Source organism: Nilaparvata lugens, chromosome 10, assembly GCF_014356525.2.
Source record: "Nilaparvata lugens isolate BPH chromosome 10, ASM1435652v1, whole genome shotgun sequence".
Classification (NCBI taxonomy): Eukaryota; Metazoa; Arthropoda; class Insecta; order Hemiptera; family Delphacidae; genus Nilaparvata; species Nilaparvata lugens.
In genome coordinates this window covers 9,333,045-9,352,341 of record NC_052513.1, presented here as the reverse complement: position 1 = coordinate 9,352,341, position 19,297 = coordinate 9,333,045, and the positions used below count along the sequence as shown (strand labels likewise).

The following is a 19,297-nucleotide window of genomic DNA, read 5'->3' as shown; positions in this document are numbered from 1 at the left end:
AAAAGATTGATTCCTTTATGAACGGATTGATCAATACTTTTCATTGTTTGGCAGTGCAATATCATGAAAAGTACTGGTGCGGCTTTATAACTGTATGTGCAATTGAATTAGGTGTACAAATTATTTTCTATTGAACTATTATCCCTTGTGTTGTGCTGTATCGATGAACTATCAATCATTTCTTGTGATGAGTTGTTGTCACATTTACTGTGACTTATCAGAGCAGTCAGCGGTGCATCCAAAGAGAGAATAACCCCTTTATAGTTTGAATTACTGTGTCGAATCTTGATATGAATGATTATATTCTACTGTTACTGTTCGGCCTAAATGTTATACTGTAACTCATCATTGAGGTGCATAAAAAATCGACTCCAGCTTCAGCTGCAGTTCCTTGTATCTGAGATTTTTTTGTCTTGTCACATTGGAACGGAAGAGTTCCCTGATGGAACTTATTATAAGCTCAGACGTCAATCGATCGAGAATATTGTTATAGTAGGCTTGGCCACTGCATTGTTATTTGATATTTGATAAGAACTCAGATCGAACTGTAGGCCTATAATGGCTTATCCTGTTATCCAGTTCGAATTGAATTAGCCAAAGATACTAATAACTAATACTTTAATAAGGGTACAACTAATATTCACGATAATAAGAGTACCTACATTAGTTTCAAAAGAACATTCTATATTGTTATTGTTATTCACCCAAGATGAATGAACTTCACAGATCTTCAATTTGGTTAAGTCTTAAAGTGGGAATTACTGTCAAAACTTCACCGAGTTATCAAATGAAATAGTCACTCTATTTTATTGTTAGTATCGGTTAAAGTTAAAGTTATATCATTCAATTAAACTTTATTCCTTTGTATAGTTCAATGTATAATTTTACACTGTTGAATGTTTTTGTTTGAATTTGAATTTGTTCTTCTTTCAGGAGGAATGATTGGATCTTTCATTGGATTTACTTTCGCACTTCTTCAGGTGAGTGGAGTAATAATGAATATTTTTAGATTTTAAACCTTATTCTTTATTGGAATGAACTACAAATTATCAAATAATAGTGGATGAACAATTGTGCCAAAGCAAAAAGGTTAAGAACAGAATACTATAAAAAGTAGTTTTTATTGCAACAATTCAACGCCAGTAGAAGCTTCCACATACGATTACATAAAATATAACAATATTAAATAGTAGGCTATATTAGAAGCAATGCTCCATTTGTTACATTATACCATCATATCCATTTTGGCATTGACAAAACAAAAGACTAAATTTTCTAAGGTATTTCTTCAGATACATATCGTATTCAGTGAGTTATGTGTAAAGTGAGGAATTGTTTTCTGCAATATCATAGCACACTAGCTTTACTACAAAACAGAAAGTAGGAGTGAGGTGCACTATCCTTCTCTATTATATTTTCATCTTCAAAATTTAGTTCTCATGTATCCACCATTTATCCACTAATTGACAGCTGTCATCAATCGAACAGAAATAGATTTATTCATATTGAGAATTTTCTAGTTATTATGCAATCTTATCAGTGAATCCGTCATTTTTCGCTAAGAGACGAATTTTTCGTAGATTTATTAGCGGCTTGGCTAGTCAAGTTCTCTCTCTATTCTTGAGATCAGATTGGTTGGTACTGGCTACAAGATGGAAATTCAAAATCAACTGTTGAATAAATTATAGTATAATTCGTATTATAATGCATAAACCGGGCTAATTTGTCTTCTCCTTCCACGTTACGCAGTGTCATGTTCCTTGATGTTTTAACCAAGGGCCATTAAATTATAGCCTAATAGTTGAGCGAAGCCAAGTGAATTATCTCATCTAAAATCTTTATATATTCTAATTCTTGTTCGGAACAAAAACCTAGTTTTTTTGCTACGTTCATTATCTTTAGATGTGCCCTTAGGCAGTCACTTTTTATTTGCAGACTTTATAAAGTTCACCCCATATCCTTTTTCTTGATGCTTAATTTATTCAAGATCTTATCGCAAGTGTGAAAATTGTTCTCCACACACTTTCTTATAAGTTCATGTCCGAGCTTTGCAGCATGTATATAGGCAATAATTATTGATGTCATTCATAATATTATGGAATCTGAAGTGACAGTCTATCTGTGCTGGTAGTAATGAGAATATTGTATTTAATCATAACATATGATAATAATCATTCAAATTCAAATTCAAATTCAAATTTTATTTATTCAAGTAAGTTACAATACATTCTGGTTCATACACGAATCTACAATAAATTACAGTACAACAGCCAATTATGCAGCAAATTTCACATATTATGAAAACTTATTAATTACAATGAAGATTGAATGCAACATTAGAATATTGATAATATAGTATTGTAATATAACTACATAAATCAGCGGTGTTTCAACAATGAATAAATGATAATTTCAATGAATAAATATACACCCCACTATATATTATATGTGTTGGGGTATAAGTAATTAGTTGCTTATTGCGTGTAATAATTACTATTTACAAACTTCATTCACTGATATGGGATTAAAGTTTTTTATAATAAAATTAGTAAAAATGTATAATACAAACAAACAAAATTATGGAATTAGTAAATAAATATTAATGTTCTATTAAGGATAATAATAAGAAAGGTTATTTTTAGAAAAATGAAAAACAGTAAAGAGTGGAATGAAGAATAAATAGTTCCAATATTTACAGTTTAACTAAATTTTCACAATTTTCCACTCCAATATCAACCAACCAGGAAAATAAACTTTTCTTGAACCTGTGTCTATTGAATTCTTCCCTAATGTAACTTGGTATTGAATTATAAATTTTTGGTCCCAAATATGGTAGTTTCTTTGCCCAAATGTAGTGTCATCCTTGGTACTATTGAATACGTGTTTCTCTGCCTTGTTTGATGGTTATGATCTGCCAGTCTTATGTGTTCGTTGTTTCTCCTCATTCGCGTGATGATAGCCTGGATGTAGAGTTGTCTTACACTCAGTACTTTACTGTCCTTGAAAAGAATGTTCGTGGGGAATTGATTCTCTTTGAAGCCTATTATTTTTAGTATTCGTTTTTGAAGTTTATAGAGAGGTTCAACATGTGTAAAATTCGTAGCTCCCCAGATAATCTTTATCTTTAAATTTAACGTCTCTGAAGAATAAAAACCATTATTCTTTCGCTACTTCTCCCAGTCAATAGTTCAATAAGAAATGCATTTTTTTCAAAGTCAGGAGGATTTCATTGATTTTGGTAAAATTTCAATCATATTTGCATGTTTAAAATGATTAAATATGTTGTTAAATTTTTATACAACGATGTTAAACATAGGAATATGATCCCTGGAACTTCTCCGAGGATTCCTGTGTAAATTCTTTCAATCCTTATTCATATCTATTTTAGGGCAATGCTACACGAGGCTTTTCTTCAGTCGGTTCGATAGGACAGAATGCTCGCCGATTGACTGGACAGGATGAATACACGATACGCCAACCCAATCAGCCAATCGGAGAGCTTCTTGTCCTGTCCTTGCCGACTGAAAAACGCCTTGTGTGGCTTTGTCCTTGGAGAAGACTATCATTTCTAGTAGAAGATGTATTTTTCTCCATGGACTTATTTTTTCTGGTTCACGTAGGATTCTTCCAACGTCACAATAATTTTTCTTTACAAGAAGTCATTGATCTTACTTGTACATTCAATTAAATCAGGATCAATTTCAAGATATAAAAACTAGCTTAATAAATATATGGGAATTTCACTTCAAAACACAGTGTACAATAGATATGAATTAAAGGTGATGGTTTCTTGATCCATTCCGAGCTGGATCAATGCTTTGTATTAACACACTTTTTTATGTATTTGAACACGACATGCAGTCAATTTATTAAGTAAATAATTAAAAACTTTTACTTACTAACTGAAGTACTTCGACCGTCTAGCGATCATTTTCCGTCTAGCGACGGTCGAAAGTACTTCAGACAGTAAGTAAAAGTTTTTAATCATTTACTTAATAAATTGACTGCATGTCGTGTTCAAATACATAAAAAAGTGTAGTAATGAATTATTGCTATGCTATTACTTTTATTTTACCGCAATGATGAACATAACTTTTTTAGTTTGTTGATCAGATTTTCAGAAAACTTATTCCCTCAATATTGGCTAAATTTGCTTGTTGGTCGAGTAATTCTCATTTATTTATTCGTATTTTCAAGTCGAGAATTTATTAATTCGATCAGAAGTAGAACAGCTGTATATTTTCAATCTTCACAAACTATATAAGGAACCAGGACTCTTGTTAACTTTTGTTAATCTTCCAAACTGTCTCTTATGCTTTTCCATGGAGTTTCCAAACAATTTTATTGGAACTGGATTGGAGAATTTTTGGCAACGATTCTAGTTTGAGCGCAAGGGCCTTTTTGCTCTCCGCCTTGACCGGTCGGCCTTGTCTTCGGGTTTCCAGCCAATTTTCAAACTTGAAATGCTCTTAAACTTTCAGGATATCCTATTGAACGTGCTACCTTTGACGCGCTCTATAAATTGCTCAATTTCTAGCCAATCGCTTTATAAGTAGGCTAGCTCTACAATCATTGTTGAAACAGTGTTATCATCCTATTACCGCGGAATAGCTCTTTATTAGCCTATTATTCTCGTATGAAACTCCTCTTAAAGTGCTAGGATTATTTTAAATTGGTTTCTCTATAAGCACCTACTGCTTCCAATCAGAAGCCAATATGTATTCAAAGTAGTCGTTACAATCAATATGATCAAAACTTGGAAATATATACTTGATTGAGCATAATCATAACGGAAAGAACTCTCACATTCAAATTCTATGAAAGGAAAGTTAGGATTAGTAGATATAACTGATTCTCCTGTCAACATTGCAAACACATTTCTATTGTCGAAGAGAATCATCGCTCATTATGTTAAATTTGGATCATACTTCAAATGAAAACTAGAATCGTCTTGTAAAGTTTGTTGAATAGAGCTATTACTCCAGTATTTCTGTAAATACAAACTCAAAACGTTAATAGAGTTTCATACAACTCGTTTACTATAGTTATGAGCAACTCAGAAATACTTAGGAAGTTAATGCCATCTCTACAAGAACAGTGTACACATAAAAGAGAAATCGGAATTTCTATGAAGAAATTATTTATTTCTAAAATAAATGTCTATGAAGACGTCTTTCTCCTCCTCCTCCTCCTCATCTTCAAACTCCTCCTTTTCCTTCTCCACCTCATTCTTCTTCTCCTCTGCCCTCTTCTCCTTTTTCTTCTCTTCCTTCTCCTCCTTCTCATCCCACTCGTCCTCTCCATCACTATCTCCTCCTTCTTTTCCTGCTGTTTTTGTTTTTCCTCCTCCTCGTCCTTCTCCTCTTTTCTATTGATCACCTATAGATAGAGTTGTTTGAAAGCTCCAAAAAAACTCTAAGAAATATAATTTCACAATAAATTAATAATATATCACACTAGATATCTTTCTGTGGATTGAAATGAATGATCAAAGTAATCAACTTGCCATTCAAAAAAACCGATAACATTTATAAAAGGCTCAATTTTGCGGTGGGCCTCTGATGAAAATGAGAAGCCAAAATAATGTCCAATGAAAAGCATTAAATCACTTCACAATCACGAAGCAGACTCGTAAATTATTCAGAATTGTGGACGCGAAGTCTATGGACCCATGCAGATATAGACGAATTCTAGATTGTAGATTTTATCTTTCTCTTCACTAGGATTGTTCTGAACCGGTTCTTCTTCAGTATGAATTTCTTCGATTCTCGTTAAAAAGCTTAATCCGACAGATGACTTACTGCTGCCTATTCTTTCTATGTTACAATTTGTCAACACCGACTGGAAGGAAATCTGTGAGAGATTATATCTCGGCATCTCCAAAACATGTAGAAATGCTTCTGTCTGTAATTATGTAGCTACGAAAATCGCTCTTTGGTGTTTGATGTTTGCCGAAATGAAGTTTTTCATACCTCCTAATGATCGACATGCAGTTGACGCAGTCAGCTAATTATCTCCTTTTAGTTTGAAAGAACACATGCACTGGAGCATGTCATGGCAGGTGTCATCAAAATTAGTTCCATTACTCAAAGCCATTTCATTTGGTTGAAGCCAAATACTGTAGCTGCAGCTGGATACTGAATCTGTTCTGTAGCTATGAGCTTTTCGATCCTGAGCGCTTTCGACAAACTGAGATGTGATTTCCACTTCTTGTGAACAATTTTATGTGATGTAAGCTAGTTTATCACTGAGAGATTCCAGTCACTTATCACTAACATTCATTCATCTGCGAACTCCTTGAAGTTCATCCCACTTGCTGACTGAAACAATTTAAATTTTCATAGCACCTCATTGAAAATTACTGAAAGATAACAGTTTTATTGAACATTTGATTGCGATACAGTTTTGCTTCTTGGTGATTTTATGTGGTTGTTCCAGCAGTCGAAACCGTCGTAAAAGCGCCATAAACTTGGTTCTTTCGTAGCAGCTTCAGCTCAACTGACAGCCATGCATGAGCTCCCCAGTGGTTCGGAATCCTCCTGAAACATAGGTTGATCATTTCATATTAATAACATTATCATTTCTCCTATTACACACGCACGATTTTTGTAGTTTTGTGGGTATCATTCAAAGAAAAGAAATTTCTCAAATTCACATTCCTTCTTCCTATATTTCCCGTTTGATTTTTATTTAGGAAATAATCTCTCAGTACCTTCCCCAAACTTTTTCATTCTCCTCAATGCTTTTAAATCATTTTGAAAAAAATAAAGCTGAGAATTTTGTGAGATTCATCTATGTATGCAATTTCATTATTGTGGAGGATAATCATCTGTAACTCACTAATGATTACAGAATCGTCGATAAATGGATGTTCCAAGTGGTGAAGTTAGTGTTTAAACAATACAAACCGGTTGGCAGACTTGTCAGTCAACGACAATAAATGGCGGGAAATCGCATTATAGTTGGCGCGTATGATGGATGGTCAGGGTGTATCATGAACGGATTAATGAACTGGTTGCGCATGCGCGAAGGACAAAGTTTGAAATAGCCGCTGAATTGAAAAGGAAGAATCGACCAGCAGACAGGAGAAATACGTAACTTATTCTCTTGAAATGGAAACTGGGAAGATTAAAAGATTTAGTAGCGATGTTCGGCAATGATGTAAAGGTTAGCTGTGAAGTGATCCTATACCACTGGCAGGAGACTGGCCACGCCTGTTCTTCTAATCTCTGCAGCCTCGAAGGAAAGGAGAAGGAAGAAGGAGAAGCAGAAGCAGAAGACAGAAGAAGAACGAGACAGAAGAAGAAGAATAAGAAGATAGGAGAAGAAAAAGACAGGTTAAGAAGAAAACAGGATAAGAAGAAGAAGAAGAAGAAGAAGACAAGAGAATAAATGACAGAAGAAGAAGACAGGAGAAAAAGATGGTGACAGGAGGAGAAGTAGAAGACGAAGAAAAAGAGAAGAAGAGACGGGAGAAGAAACAGACAGTTAAAGACGAAAACAGGTTGAGAAGAAGAAAACAAGAGAGATGAGAAAGGCAGAAGAATAAATAACAGAAGAAGAAGACAGGAAAAGAAGAAGAAGAAAAAGGAGAAGAAGAAGAAGAAAAAGGAGAAGAAGAAGAAGAAGAAGAAAAGAAGAAGAAAAGAAGAAGAAAAAGAAAAGACGAATAAATAATAAGAATAAGAAAAAGAAAAGACGAATAAATAATAAGAATAAGACCGGAAAAGAATAAAATAACAATTATAAAAAAAGGAAGACAGGGAAAGGAGAAGAAGAAGACAGGAGGAGAAGTCGAGAATGAAATAAGAAGATGAAGATGAGGAGGAGAAGAAGAAGAATAAGAATAAGAGGGAGACAGAACAAGAAGATTGAAAGGAGAAGAATGAGAATAAGAGGAAGGCAGAAGAAAAAGTAGAAGAGTCATAAGAAAAAGAAGAAGAATAAAATAAGATGAAGAGAAAGACAGGGAAAGAAGAAAAATATGAAGAAAATCAAGAAGGAAGCAGAAATGGGGCGCAGCCAAATATAAATTGCACAGTCTGATAAATAATCGACTACAGACTGCACAATACATAATCGATCCTCGTTTGAAATTGTTTAAAAATATCCCGTTGGCACCATCCAATTTTTCAAGTCAACTTGAAACAACAGCCAACATGCAATCAGGCTTGCAACTATCCTTCACTTACGCTCTTTGATTAACGCCTTGTCTGTCTGTCCACCGCAAACAAAACATGTTGATTTTTAAAAGGTGAGGAGATTTACTTTCTCAACTTCCGACATGGATTGCTCAATGAGTCCTAATTATATGCATTATTACAGCTGTTGAAACGTTTTCGATCTACTTACAGGCACTGATTATTGCCAAATAAGTAACCCATGATGTAGCCTTCATCAGTCAGAAAGACGGTCATGGACCCACCAATTCTGAACTACAACTGTACTGCATACCGCAGAGACTGATGAACTTAAACCCACAAACACAACTGAGATTACAAAAAGAAATATCTCATTAGATTTTCTCGAAAATGTTGTTTCTTGTGGAAGATAGATCAAGAATATTTGTTTTTCTAGAAAGACAAAACAATTATGAAGTGACATGCCAGAGAATAAATTGATTCTCCATTAATTGAATAAGTAAATTTTCACTGTATGTTCCATGTATTGGGGAAGTGATTTTTCACTGTGTTTCCCTTCCAACGTTTCGTAGCCTACAACTTTCCTGTTGGGAGAATTCTTTCTATTTCTACTATTAGGCTACTACTATTATTTTCTCTATTCCATAGAGAAAAGATAGCACAAGTAGATACCCCATGGTATAGAGCGTTTATGTTACAATTTCAAATGGAAACTGTTAGTCCTGATAGTTCTATTTTGCGTGAAGCTATGAGACGCTGGTAGTCTCTGTGCCGTTTTAATACTCTCAACGGACCAAAACAGTAATAATATACAGTAGTAGACAATAGACTTGAATTTTGGAACATAAACGACCTATACCATGAGACATCTTCATATACTATCTTTTATCTATTGCTATCACTATTGCTAGTACTCTTGCCCGTACTAGTATTATTCTTTTCATTCGTAGCTTGTAGTAATATTTTCGGAATGCACAAATTTGAAGCAATTTGAATCATGAAGTCACAATTTCAGTCTGCAATCGCTGCACTGGTCATGAGTTTGAATCTTATTTAATCTGGAGTCTATTGGTACTCACTGTACCTTATTGCCGTGCACTTACAACTTATAGACTATGTCAAGTTTCATTATTTCATAAGAAAGAAACAAGAATTAGAGATTTTGCCTTGCTCAATGAACCTTAGTGGGAGATATTACTTGATAAATCTACTGTTTTGTATTATAAGCTTTTTAGTATAATTCAGATCTTTATTGAAAATTGACATATAAGTTACCAATTCGATGTCTCAACGAATGACAAATCTCAATCACTAAATTCAGTTAAATCTTTGAAGCTGGTCAAAACCATCCAGTCTTCTACATTTTTAGTGGGTGGATTTATAGCATCTGAGTAATTCTCAGTCACATTAAGAAGGTGGCTGGACTGGAAAACATCAGCCTAAATTGATGGTGACGCTAACCAAATAAAAAGGCGATCTTTTTTCCCATTTAGTCTCGAAGCCCGACCGCCCGGCTCAACGGACATTGTCTGGTCCAAATACATCATGCAAATTTTATTATGAGGTTCTCCTTCTGAAACAAGATTCCTTGCAGCTCGCGCTCGCTTGTTTCATTTTTTTGGAGGAATTATCCTTCGCCGGAAAAATTCTATTCAAATTAAGTTATTCGTGTCACATTTTTACAGAACAAGAGACTTGAATTACAGATTGACCAAATAGGTAATAGAATGTCTGGAAGTGGAGATAGAGAGGTTAAAGGAGTTAGACCTTATCGGTTGCTTCAAAGACCGAAATTGGGAGATCTATTTTTGAGAATAAAAGATGAATAGAAGGAAGCATTCCTAGAATGTGAATAATAGACTCGGGAGATTCCAGTTATGGAATATGATATCGTAGAGGTGGATGTTTAATCGTGTATAAAATACCCGTCAGTTGATAATACACTTAATTCATTCATTAAAGTGGAGAATGGATTGGATCTCATTGATTGATTTTGAAGTTTCAGTTATTGATGAAGTGTGGATTCTTATCAATAATGATATTCAGATCTAGGGTTGAGTTATGGCGATAGAAATGATTATTTAAAATTGAAATTAATCAACACAACTCAATATTTCAACAGTTATATTATTTAACAGATCAGAAATGATTGGATGAATGTTAAAATCAACTCTTATTGTAGGGTAACAATCTTTGTACCCTTTGTTTAATTGAGTATAAAATACCCGTCAGTTGATAATACACTTAATTCATTCATTAAAGTGGAGAATGGATTGGCTCTCATTGATTGATTTTGAAGTTTTAGTGATTGATGAAGTGTGGATCCTCATCAATAATGATGTTCAGATCTAGGGTTGAGTTATGGCGATAGAAATGATTATTTAAAATTGAAATTAATCAACACAACTCAATATTTCAACAGTTATATTATTTAACATATCAGAAATGATCGGATGAATGTTAAAATCAACTCTTACTGTAGGTAACAATCTTTGTACCCTGTATGATAGATAATACAGTATATTATTATCATTACACATTGGAGTAAAATATTATCTATTATAAAATAGATCCTGTGAATAATGGATGTTTCTCGATGATTGAATGCGGGTACAGTGAACAGTATTATTTTTCCCAATATCAGAAATTATTTGAGAATATTATTCAAATATAAGCAACATTTTTTAATTATATAGCGATAAATCTCGAATTATGCTGCTACTTGCTACACTGCTCTACTTTAAAAAAGGGCTCAATCGACTAAAAAATAAAACACAACACATTTTGGCCCCCAAAAAAAATAATTTTTGACTTTTTCATCTGTGATCTATTATAAAAAGTAGTAGCATGTAGCCCCGCAATTTGAAGTCATTTTTCGAGTTTCGGCATGTGTCATAATTGGAAAATTGTAAATTTCACTAAAATCAAATTCATCGTTTCGCACTTTGATCTTGATCAATCAAGCTCGTAAAAAGTCAACACGACCTTGACAGTGCTAAACTTGATCGGTTATTTTTGGTAACTCCATCATGTTTGTCCAAACACCGGTCACCAAATTTTATTACCATCATCAAAACGGTCCACCGTATGAAATTTTACTACATCTCCATCTCCAGTGTCGTAAACTTTATTGACTTGCTTTTGAAGGTGCAAACACATGTGATAATAAATTTACAGTGGAGAAAATGTAATTAATGATTGAAAAGATAAAATATTGGTTAGTAGTTGAAGATGAGATGCATTCATAGTTTCTTTCAAGATTGTAGAATAGGATGTATCGATCATCATTCAGAGACATTTTGATCCCGAGAATACAGCGATACAAGGACATTGTGAAATAATGGAAATTTACCTTACCATTAATAGTGTGTATCATAAATTCAAGTTTCTTTCAATCCATATCAAAGTATTTTTCACTAGGGAAAGGAAATCCTTCTACTAGCAAATATCAAATCCCTCTCTCATCCAGAATTTCTCTGCTTTTGTCAGACTGAAGATCTCTTGCTCCGAGAATTGAAGAGAATAATCAATCTGTGTATTTTCAGAATACTGTAAGTTTATTTCAATCAGATTTGGTCTCATTTAGCGTTCACAACCATACTGTGACATATTGTGTTGAAATTGTAATCGTGTTGAAATTTTATAGTGTAAGTACAATAACTATCATAAGACTGGCCGAGCGTTTTCATAAAAATCATTGCTTGATCGATTTACCCTATCTAGTGAAACTGAATTTTACGCATAGAGGATTTAGTTCAAATCAAATCACATAATATATTCCGTCTTTATGATAAGAATGATATATTAATAATAATAATTATCTTCAATACAAAATAAAGCAAGATGGTAATCCATCATTATAAAATAAATTATAAAAGAGAAGTAATTTTTTTTAATCAAAATATCACATAGGCCCTAGTGCAGGTCAGCAAGTATCAATATAAATTTTTAGTATAAAAGTTGTAATACAAGAATAAATGAATAAAATGAATATACATATGATTGAAAATGAAAATAAATGATGTATTCTAGTCTCAAGATTAATGCTGAGTTCACTTGGTGTAATGAATCAATTGTTTTCCAGCGTTTGACAAGATATCAACATGATTAAATGAAGTACTGTACCGTTCATCGATTTGTCAATGTAGTTTCTCGTTGTTATATGCAGATAAAACTGCAAGTACACCAAACTGCTGAACAGAGCTTGTTCAACTTGTACTTCTCTGTCAGTTTACATTGTTTACATTGAACGAGTACGATACACCCACATACTAAAGCACGTCCATGCAATCTTTTTGCATGAAGTGTTGTGCACGGAAACAGGAATGATAAATGTACGGTTGCAGGAGTGTGTCTTTAAAATAATTCTTAGTTGAACAAACCAGAAGAATGTAAAGCATTTGACCATATCAATTTTATTCTATAACGTGTGTTCATTCATCTGTTAAGGATTACAGAAGAATGTTGGACAATTTGAAATCTACTCGTTCTTCATCTACTGTACACTTTAAAGCAAGTCAACTTTGGTGAGAGATAGCACCATTACTATCTTACTATCACAGTATTCTGTTAGCTGGAACAAACAAAAATAATTTTTCAACAAAATTTATTTTAACAAAAATATTGTTACAAGAAAACAATTATTTTCATTTCAGGTTCTCCCGTAATAATCTGCTGCTGCTTTGATATTTCAAAAAATAACAATCTATTATTCTCGTTAGTGTACTAAAGTTTTTTCTGAAGGTGAATAGATAGTAAAACTGGCCGATGAATTGAACTCAACCAGTAAAAATTGTATTTCATAACTGCGTAAATATCAAGAAATTTGACAAAAAATAATAGAAGAATGTGATTTTTTAGTTGAATTGATTGTGTGAGTTGATTTTCATATATTTGCATGTGACTTAATTCGTTCAATGGCAAAAATTGAATTATTTTTAGAAAGTAATTTATGAGCTATTTAATTTTACAAACTGAATAGTCTAGTTGGAAGTTTCTCAGCTATCCTCTATCATCAGTACAATACAATCTTTGTACGCTGAAGCTCATAAAAGCAAAAAAAAAAAACTAATAAATGAAAAATAAAAATAAAACTGAAAACAATGGAAAATATACTGCCAAAGACGTTAACAGAATTCATCCCATGTGGATGGTTGATATATTAAGTCCACATTTATAAATGCTCTTTGATTTACTAAATAGACTGCCTGATGGCATTTGGCAAAGTGTTAACAAATATTCTGAGATGAATAATTAATGAGAGAAGTAATTTATTGCAGGATAATGCATTCGCGAACAGCGATAACTCAACCCAAAGGCGCTGCACTGCACCACTCAATATAATATTCAAAATCTCGCCTCTTCAGCTTCTCAGCACTGTAAATTCAAATTTACTAACTTAGTGACCACAACTTGGAGTCGCGTGGGTTTCCATAGGTTTCATCGACATCCATCTGTAGGAGAATAAAACATTATTCAAATTGGAAGTGGTGATGTGCCATTTGTTTACAATCCATTATCTCTGAGATCTTGTTAAAACTGATATTTATTCATTCCTTGTATCCAGCAACTCGATAGAGGTGATTTTGGGATTGTAGTGTCTCTAGTGATTCTAGGACTCCGCAGTTCAGTCTTAGAAGGTTTGATTCGTCCTGCTGCTTTCAAGAATATACAAATGACCATCTTTTAAACAAATAGACAAATTAATCTATTCACTAGTTTCCTGTGTATTATATCTTATTTCCGTGACATTTTGATTATTAATATATATTATTCTGTTTTCTACGTGATTTTTTCCAGAATGGTACAGTCAAAATGAACTAGCTATTATCAATTAGCGAAATTCTCTAACTTACGTCTTCTGCTTATAAACTTAGTTCTACGTATTAGAAGGGAATAATACCTGCATCAAGAAATTAGTGGAAATGATATTAATTCTTCTAAGCGTGTAATATTTCTGTTCAATCAATTCAATAAATAACTTGAAAAAGGGTAAAGCTATCTCCGTCAAATATCATGTTTATGAGTTTAAAAATCTCTTTCATCATCTATCTTCACTCATCTTTCATCATCTATTTAAAAAGGCTCTACCAACGCCTCAGCAGCTACGGTACCTAGCATAGAGAGTAGGATTCAGCATTGATATTTTGTATATTTGTTTTTTTTGTTCATTTTAAAATATTTTAACATAGTGTTCATGAATTGAATTGAAGCATCGTGGGCGGGTTTAGTGAGGTTATTATAGTTCCATTTGAATTAATTGTAATAATGATTTGATTATGGGAATTTATCAATTTCATACCATTATCTCCTTTAATTCCAGTATTCTTTTTCTTTTCATCACCTGTTTATTCCTTCATCTTAACTTTTTTATTATTCTTCTTCTTCATTATCTTGTTACAATATTATTCTTCCTTCTTCATGAATATCTTCAACATTTTTCAATTGTAATGAGGTTATACATATTTTTTTACTTACTTTTACAATTTTCCATTTGTTTGTAATTTAGTTTGCTTATTATCACTATTCTTTTGTATTATTTAGAATATTTTTTTTAAGTTGTAACTTTGTAAATTGTATAATTGTAATGTTTACAAATGCAATAGGTTTTTCAAGACCTAGCATGTGATAAATGAATGAATAAATCAATCATCATCATAATCCTTTCAAAATTTTAAGCTGAGATTGTGCAGGTGAAAACCAATTGAAATTATGAGAACCTCAATCTGTCTCCCAAATGATGTTGCAACGCTAACATTTGAAAATTTATAAAAGCTAGTAGGCTATCATTTACACTCACGAATTAATTATAATTCATTTTATCAGTTCCCATCACCCAACGTTGCATTTTATTATACCAAAATATTCTTCACTTCTGAAATTTATCGGGTTCAATCTGAAGCTTATGAAGCTATGAGTTTTAAATTCTGTATTGCCAATTTGTGATCATTTAAATACCACTCGTCCATCCATTTTTACAAATAAGTGAAGTGTATTTTAGGTGATATTTCATCAGTAATTCTTTAATCTCAAGTTCCTTTAATTCCACCTGGGAAGGATAACTTCTCTCTAAAATTGCAGCTTTGATGATTCCGTTGGAGCCGCTGGCTGTTGTATCACCTTGATATATGAGATAATAATTTTCTCAACAGCTAATAAATCTACATCTAAGCTGCAGTCTGCAGTCATCCTGTTGTCAGAGCTTAGCATTTGCCTAACACCACAAGCCCACAGATTGTAACACGATCTCTATAATATTCTTGTTTACTCTGGTTGTAGATCGTAATACCTGTCTCAATGTAGGTAGTCCTGTAATAAGCTCGCGTTCAGACATAGGAGAGACAGCAATTTCGATTGATTCCAGTTGGAATTATACTAGAGGTAGAGCAATCTAATTTAGAATATTTGGAAATCATATAAGAAGTAAAATCATATAATAAGTATAAGAATTCTTATTACTGGAAATAATGGTTGTTTCTAACCCTGAAATTTAGAATAGTTGGAAATCATATAAGAAGTAAAATCATATAATAAGTATAAGAATTCTTATTACTGGAAATAATGGTTGTTTCTAACTCTGAAATTTTTAATGTAGAATCGGTCATGATCACTCATTATAATATCATAGGTTATTTGGAAATGAACTACAATAATCCAATTCTAAGCCTTCATGAAACTATATTACCAGATATAATTGAATAGAGTCAACGTCTTTTTACTTACTGGATATTCCCAATTAAGGCGTGATAGGTAAACTTAAAAAAACTTATTAATTCAAAACTTCACGATCCAGTTCATGACGCATTGCGAAAAAATATCATCACTTTGTAAGGATAAAAGCTAGATGAATAATATTTTCAAAAATGTTTTTATACGAACCAGTACGCGGGTACTCAATAAACTATAAATACCGAAACTCTGATTATCTGATAGAAATCAATGTGATTTTCATAAGCCATTAACTTGAAAAGACGTAATATTCTCGAATAAATTTCAAGTGCATTCCATGTTACGATATTTTGAACTCGTATCGAGCTCAAGAAAACTCATATTGATCAGCCTGAAGGCGCTCATATATTTCCCAGAAAGATTGGGATTATGATAATCACTTGACGGCTATAATAGAATCGCGGTATTGAGCCGAGAATATTGATCTCAATATCAACCATAGTTGAAGTGGTTTCCTCTATTTTCAGCCATTCAAGAAAGGTTAGATATTTTGATGACTCGTGACAGATTGAGAGCCAATGAAAAACATTATGAAGCGTGTGTTATTATTTATTGTGAAATTATAGCTTCCATAACCATTGACAAAAAGTCTAATAGACCAGGACCTGAAATAACATTAAGACACCCACACCTTGCAAAAAATTCTGAATAAATAAATAATTTAATTCGGACAGCAGAAGGAACTGACCGGTAGGTATGTCTAGGTGAGTAGGGTACTGTATCAATCATGCTGACTTGGAAATGCCACTTGAACTTTAACAGAGATAAAGGTAGAATATTATGTTTGAGGCAATAAGTAGAAAAATTCTACCTAATTATAATAAGGCCAGTACGGACGATAAAGAAGTGCACTTTATACTGTCAGAATACCTTATGAAAAACACCAACGTTTCCCATTCAACCAATACTGACAGTGGAAAGTGAATCTTAGGACACCCAAGGCGATCGTTCAACTTCTTCATGCCGGTGATTTATGGACCTATTTTGCCTTTGTTAACATCACCTCTCATATTGTTCCTTCAAGACACTTGAAATTTATCTCAGTATTCATTTTTACATGTTTTTTTACCGAATTGTGACAAAAATCCTCTCTGCTTGATCTCTAGAATGATTAATGTGTTAATCTGTTAATGGTCAAGCTCTCAGATACTGTTATCAAATTTTGGAAGGTTTTCTATTTTTGATAATTTTATTAGCTTATCAGCTTTGTTTCGTTACAGGTCAAGGAGAAATAAGTTATTCTCCTTGATCTGTGTAAAATGAGTTGGGAATTGAGTGATAGTCTACTTTTGTATTCAAATGTCAATAAGATACCCCATGATTGGAAGTATGTGTTATTGAAAGTATTGCCTACTGATATGACTCCAGAACCGATGAAGGAATTTAAATTTAGTGGTATTGACTCCCAATATAATCTGACACCCGTGAGACTGTAGTAGAAACAGCAGCAGCGTTAACTGAGCGATAAGGTAGCGGCGCGACTGTAGTAGAAACAGCAGCAGCAGCAGCGTTAACTGAGCGATAAGGTAGCGGTGCGACTGCTAAGCGAATCGTAGTTTTAGGTTCCGTTATACACGAGTTATTTCGAACATAAAACACAATATCATGCTTTTCAAAAATCTATCTCTATTTTAACAATAAATACATGAATTGTATGTTGATTGAAACTCAGTTCTTACATACGACTGAAAGTGTTGCAAACTACAACGAAACCATGATAGTCTTGCATTAACAGAACTATCCTTCTTTGGAGTAGACAAAATATTAGCTATTAGCTTGTATTATAGCTTCAATAATTGCATTTGATAATGAATTTTAAATAGAAATATCCTGAGGGTTGATCATACGGTTCAAGCCAAGAAACGTGTGATGAAATGTAGAATAGGAGTACTGGTACTCTATAAAGATGATTGACTAGCGTTAAATTGCTTGAATTCTTCTTCAAGATGAGATAACGGCTACTCCCGTCCAAAACGACATTCTAAAATCATATTTGGGAATGAGCTGCATGGGCGTACAATTTTTGGATTTTTTACAAAAAATATTTGCGCCAAATGAGTTATCTCCTAATACGATATGAGAATTAACTCGTCACTCCAACTCACTTCACCAAGAAATGATTTATACTCAAACTGTTGTCCAAATTCAATCATAGAATGTCAATGCTCTCTCAATTTTATGATAAAAAATGTGATACTTTCGTAAAGAATATATTCTAAATCCAACCAGCAGACTTGCTACACTTGCCTTAACCCGTGAAGCCCTTCCCAAATTGCTTCAATAATGCATCTTGTAACAAATCGTTGGTTGGAATAATAAATAGAGTTTTCCATTAAGTAATTTCTTTGAGAAATTTACAGGATTATTTTTTTGTCGACTCACTTGTCTGATTGTCTGTAGGTATTCTTGCTCTTCTTCTTCATATGCCGTCTCCATGGCGGAGGTTGGCTATCATGATGGCAATTTTCATACTGCTCACAGCTGACTTGAAAAGTTCATTATTTGAGGTGCACTTAAACCAATCCCTTAAATTGCGCAACAATAATATCCTTCTTCGCCCCACTGACCTCCTACCTGTTATTTTGCATGAGGTGCAATATTCCATACTTGTGTCCTCTCATTATGTGACCCAGGTACCTTAATTTGCGCTAGTCTTGCTCACGCTCTTGAAAATTGCTGCTGGAATAGTCAGTTGGATGTCAGGGATGATATTTTCACATTTTTCTAATTTTTGCAATGTGTGCGAAAAATTGTGCACACGCATACATCCAATATGCATTCAATTCTCCAACTTTGAAGCTCTTGGGTCGCGAATGCATAATAGTCCTTGACTCTTCAAATTATTTCCCTCACCCTCTCAAGTCACAAATTCCCAACATTTTTGTTTGAGTGGTTCTCAAATAATGTGGGAAAGCGTTTCCACCCGATTCTGCATGTTATTAGGGTATATTTCCAAAATCCTCTGAGCACTCACTCCCAAGTCTCTTTATACTAAATTGAAAATTCTGTGTAAAATTTCAGATGCTATTCTTCAATCGCCCTCATTTCCTTTTCTGTTTTATGAGATGTGAGATACATTCTTATACTGAGCTACCGAGGTTCCAAAATGAAAAACCAGGTTTGGATTCGAATAATCATAAAAATCTCTAGTGAAATGAATAAGTGAAACTCACCATCAATTTATCCATTTATTGGATAAAGCGAACAAGACAATAGTCAGAAAAGAAAAAAACAGGCTATTGCCAAATCATCTTCTACTTCCATCCATCATGAAACTTAATATATTCTCAAAGTTTGTAATAAATTGTTGGTATTGATATCGTAGTTTTTGGATCAATATCAAACACATTATCATTAGCATTATTAGAAACCTCAAGCATTCAGAGTAACTAAGTTTAGGTAATCTTTCACCTATGACTATGTAATCT

General features: G+C 33.2%; 1 protein-coding gene across 4 annotated transcripts in view; it reads left to right on the top strand.

Moving 5' to 3' along the window:
- LOC111056472 overlaps window positions 1-19,297 on the top strand; it is a 79,622-nt gene that overhangs the window by 43,315 nt on the left and 17,010 nt on the right. For all 4 annotated transcript variants that reach the window (XM_039436236.1, XM_039436233.1, XM_039436235.1 and 1 more), the window contains exon 2: window positions 934-980. Coding sequence is in view for 2 of the 4 variants with exons in the window: in XM_039436233.1 (XP_039292167.1) it covers window positions 934-980 (47 nt within the window). In the remaining 2 variants the exon portion in view is untranslated. The remainder of the gene's footprint in view (window positions 1-933; window positions 981-19,297) is intronic.